At 35.1% G+C, this 5,202-nt stretch overlaps 1 protein-coding gene across 1 annotated transcript; it reads left to right on the forward strand.

The window, feature by feature from the left end:
* Positions 1-2,297: 2,297 nt before the first annotated feature.
* Positions 2,298-3,263, forward strand: LOC123778906 (olfactory receptor 6C2-like). Its single transcript, XM_045776562.2, has one exon. The coding sequence runs from the start codon at positions 2,298-2,300 to the stop codon at positions 3,261-3,263; it is 966 nt and encodes a 321-aa protein (XP_045632518.2).
* Positions 3,264-5,202: the final 1,939 nt, after the last annotated feature.

Consider the following 5,202-nt stretch of genomic DNA (forward strand, 5'->3'; position numbering starts at 1 on the left):
CTTTATCTTAACTTCCCTTCCATTCTTTGGGTTTATTTCACCTTTTTTTTCTAGCTTTTTTTTAATTGTCAAAGATTTTATATTTGATTTGAAACTTTTTTCTTTTCTAATATAAACATTTAACATTATAAATTTTCCACTCATTCTTGCCTGCTTTCCACATATTTTGATATGATGTATCTTATTTTCATTTATTTCAATGTGTTATTTTATTTCCTTAGAGTCTTGGTGGTTGACTCATAAATTATTTCGAAGTGACCTGTTTAGGGCCGCCTGATCCCAGGTTCCGGGGATCAAGCCCCGCATCGGGCTCCCTGCTCCACTGGGAGCCTGCTTCTTCCTCTCCCACTCCCCCTGCTTGTGTTCCCTCTCTCGCTGGCTGTATCTCTGTCAAATAAATAATTTTTTTTAAAGTGGCCTGTTTAATTTGTAAATATTTTCTTTCTGGGTTTTTTTGGTTATTGATTTTCAGTCTGAATTCTTTGTGGTCAGAGAATATCCTCTACATGATTCCAATTTGTTTAAAATACATTCACATTTGTTTTCTATTGCCTCTCTTGTTAAAATATCTATCTTTTTGACTCTTCCATGCACACTTCAAAATAGCATTCTGCTCTTATTAGGGAGAGTTTTCTATAAATATCAATTACATAGAATTGATTGGAGATACTGTATAGTTTTTCTTTAATTTTGTTGCTTTTCAGTTAACTAGTTCCATTGATTAGTAAGAGAAATCTCCAACAATCATTGCCAATTTATCTCTTTCTTCTTTCATTTTGCCAGTTTATTCTTCATATACTTTGATGCACTGTTAAATACATAAATAATTTGAATCTTTACGTATTCTTGGTAAATTGGTTCATTTATCAGTGTGTAATTTTCCTTTGTGGTGTTATTAACATAGTTACTCCAACATTCTCTTTACTATGGTTTACACGGTACTCATTTTTTAATTCTTCAGCTTATCTTATTCGAAGTGAAGTGTTTAAATACTACATCTGGGGGGCAATTTTTTAAAAGACACATTCTAATGATCTCTATCTTTTAATCAGTGTGGTATGTTTTGATCACTTATACAATGTAAATATTTATGTTTGGATTTTTGTTAATCGTTACTTGATTTTTGTTTGTTCCCATTGTTGTTCTTACTTTTGCTTCCCATTTCTTGCCTTAAAATTAACAGCCCTAGTGTTTCATTTTAATTTATATAATGTGTTTTTGACTATACCATTTCTTAAAAGTTTGTGTGTGAATTATCATATACACAGTAAACATTTCACAGATTGCTTAGAATCCATTTTTACCACTGGAGGTAGAATGCAGAAAATGTATTACTGTATAGGACCCTTCTCTCTTCCATTCTTTATTGTGGTTTTCATTTATATTATGTTTATATACATCAGAAGGTCCATCAGATAATGTTGTAATTCTTGCTTTCGACAATCAGTTTTATGAAAGAATTTGTATAATTTTGGTATCATATGGTTTCACTCATTTATGGAACATAAGAAATAGCAGGAAGATCGGTAGGAGAAGGAAGGGAAGAATGAAGGGGGGTAAAAAGAGGGGGAATGAACCATGAGAGACTATGGACTCTGGGAAACAAACTGAGGGCTTCAGAGGGGAGGGGGGTGGGGGAATGGGATAGGCCGGTGATGGGTAGTAAGGAGGGCACATATTGCATGGTGCACTGGGTGTTATACCCAATTAATGAATCATGGAACACTACATCAAAAACTAAGGATATACTGTATGGTGACTAACATATTAAAAATTATTAAAAAAAAGAATTGGTGTTTTTGTTTGTCATAAATGTTTAGAAGAAATCTACAATTAAGAGATCTGATCCTGGAGTTCTCTTTATAGGATGATTTAACCATATATTTGTTTACTTTAATAGATACAGGGCTGTATAGATTAGGTATTTCATCTTGAATTAGCTTTGGAAAATTATATCTTTCAAAGAATTAGCTCATTTCATTTATGCTACTAAATCTATTCTGCAGATGTTTTCAAAATATTTCGTTTTTATCTTCTTAATATCCGTACAATCTCTAATGATGTTACTGCTCTTATTCCTGATAAATCTTGTTTTTTCTTTTTTCCAGATCAGTCTCACAACAGTTTTATCAATGCTATTTATCCTTTCTAAGAGTCAGCTCCTGATTCTTTTGAACTTCTCTCTTGCTTTAGTGTTTTCTGTTTCATTCATTTTTGCCTTATTATTTCCTTTCTTCTGTTTAGATACTTTCTTTTGACTTTTTACATTTAGAGTGCCAAAAATGTCAAAAGTAGCAATGAGAAATCACACAGCAATAACAACATTCATCTTATTGGGACTTACAGAGGACCCACAGCTGCAAGTTCTTCTTTTTATCTTCTTATTTCTCACCTATGTGCTGAGCATTATTGGAAATCTGACCATTATCATTCTGACATTCATGGATTCTCATCTTAAAACACCCATGTATTTTTTTCTTCGAAACTTCTCCTTCTTAGAAATCTCATTCACAACAGTGTGTATTCCCAGATTCCTGTACAGTATATCAACTGGAGACAAAACCATTACTTATAATGCTTGTGCCAGTCAAATATTTTTTATTGGGCTTTTTGGGACCACAGAATTTTTTCTCCTGGCAGCCATGTCCTATGACCGCTATGTGGCCATCTGCAAACCCCTGCATTACATGACCATCATGAACACCAGAGTCTGTACCATCCTCGTCCTCTGCTCCTGGATCTCTGGGCTGATGATCATCATCACACCCCTTGGTATGGGCCTCCGGCTGGAATTCTGTGACTCCAATGCCATTGATCATTTTGGCTGTGACGCATCTCCTATTTTTAAGATTTCATGCTCAGATACTTGGTTTATAGAACAGATGGTTATAATCTGTGCAGTACTGACATTCATTATTACACTGATAGGTGTCATTCTTTCCTACACATATATCATCAGGACAATTCTAAGATTCCCTTCTGCTTCTCAAAGAAGGAAAGCTTTCTCTACCTGTTCTTCTCACATGATTGTTGTTTCCATCACATATGGCAGCTGTATTTTCATCTATCTCAAGCCTTCAGCCAAAGAAGAAGTGGATATCAATAAAGGGGTATCAGTCCTCACTACGTCTGTTGCCCCTTTGTTGAACCCTTTCATTTATACTTTGAGGAACAAGCAAGTGAAACAAGCTTTCAGTGGCACAATCAAAAAAATTGCACTTATCTTACACAATAAGAGCACGTGGAATTTGAAAAATCAATGAAAGCAATTATTTGTTCCATACAATTTTTTTTTCTGGAAGTCCTAACTAGTCCGGTAAGGTTAACTAACCTCAGAATCTTTTAAATATGATTTGTGAACCTACTCAGAATAAATAATTTCTTTCTCTCTTTAATCTCAGTCCAAACTGTTTCCTCCAATAAAGGAACATGAGAATTTGTTTCCAAGAAATAAAATCTTCTCTCATCTCTCACTAATGTTTTCTATTAGTATTCAAAAAGAAATTATGTAACATATTAAATATAGTGTCTATGAGTCCTGGGAAATTTTTTGAATCAATACTTTTTCTAAACTCCTTTAATTTACATATGTAAATATGCCAAAAGAAACATTTGAAATATAGGAAGAAATATATCATCTTTGTTTTAATGTATTAATAAGATAAGCTTTAATGTAAACTCAAAATGGGCATATTAAGTAAAATTAAAACATAACCAAAGTAAGAAAATAAATACCAGGAATCTGGAAACAGATATGATATACAAAAGATATAAGGAAACCAGAATATTTAGATTTTTTTCAAGAAACAAGAGAATAATTTAGACCACATCTGCTTGACAGTAACATGCAAGCACTCATACATGCATGCACACACACCAACAAAACATGAGACAAGATTAAAAATAAGAGGACTTTTGCTTCCAACCCTGTCAGAGTAACTAATTTGAGCCCATGCTTTCTCCGTTAATCGTCATAAAACTGAATGAATTTTATGAAGAAACTTGACATCAAGAAGCTCAAAACCGTCTCTCTCTGTAATAGGAAATGTCAATAAATGTGTCACAGTTAGCACTAGGTCAGTCCACAGTATGAGATAGAGACTAAGCTCAACATGGCTGTCCCTCCAGGTTGAGTTGGCAAAGATCAAGTCTGCTGAACTGGTTAGCATCCTCAGGTCAGTGCTATATTGAGCTGGGATCTGGGCAGAAGCTCCCCATTTATGCCTTGGCTGAGGAATTGACTGAACACTTGCAGGTTTACCAGTGATAAGGCTGAGAGTTCAACAGAGATAATAGAGGCCAAGTAGTCTGTGGGCTTGCAGTTTGGGCCCAGAGAAAGTGAAGAGACCTTGTTAACATCTCTTCAAACCACAGGCTTCTAGCTAAACACCAGGAAAGCCCTTAGGAGTACCTTAGGAGTAAGGAACACATTACAGAGCAAGAGTCAGAAAATTAAGGTCTGAGAGTAAAGTCTAGCTACCATTGGTTCTAGTAAATAAAGTTTTATTGAAACATGTCCATTCCCACTCATCTGCCTATTGTCTATGGCTTCTTTTAATGTCAGAGTCGAGTAGCTTAACAGAGACCTCACGGCCCAAAAAGTAAAAACTATTTACTATCTAGCCTTTTACAGAAAATGTTTGCCCATCTCTGGTGTAGAATTTACTTTTCCATTTTTACAATTTTGTATCATTGGGAAGAAATAATGAGAGGCAGGTTGGTATAGAGTTACACTGCCTTCATCTGCCCAGATGTCTCCAGAAAGGAACTTTTAAACTTGTGGCCAGCCTGAAGAATTGAATCAGTCCATCCCTCTACAATCTCCCCTTTTGTCCATAACTGTACTTCAAAACAGATTTTGAAAGAATGAAAATTTGGGGAAGCCTGTCTATTCTGTCCACCTCGATCTCACACTAACAACTCAAGTTAGAACCAAATCAGTGTTTTATAAGAAATCGGGAATCCACTTGTTTGCCATTTAATAGAAAATTTTGTTCGGCCCACCAATTCCTATAAATCTCAAATCTCACCTCAGTGGACCCTGGAAAAATACTTACTCACAACTCCCAAAGTTGTATATGTGCAATTCAAAATCAAGCCACAGTAGTATATTTCCTGGGGCTACTGAATTTGAAGTAAGGCCATCCTTGTGATCTGCCCATCATTTGGCTTAAGTATGTGACTTACGTGTAAGACACTCTC

The sequence above is a fragment of the Ursus americanus genome, chromosome 25 (genome assembly GCF_024610735.1).
Source record: "Ursus americanus isolate L20-20 chromosome 25, mUrsAme1.1.p, whole genome shotgun sequence".
NCBI classification, from domain to species: domain Eukaryota; kingdom Metazoa; phylum Chordata; class Mammalia; order Carnivora; family Ursidae; genus Ursus; species Ursus americanus.

Bases quoted from the DNA above. Each gene is read 5' to 3' on its own strand.
- LOC123778906 (XM_045776562.2), top strand. From the start codon at position 2,298: ATGAGAAATCACACAGCAATAACAACATTCATCTTATTGGGACTTACA.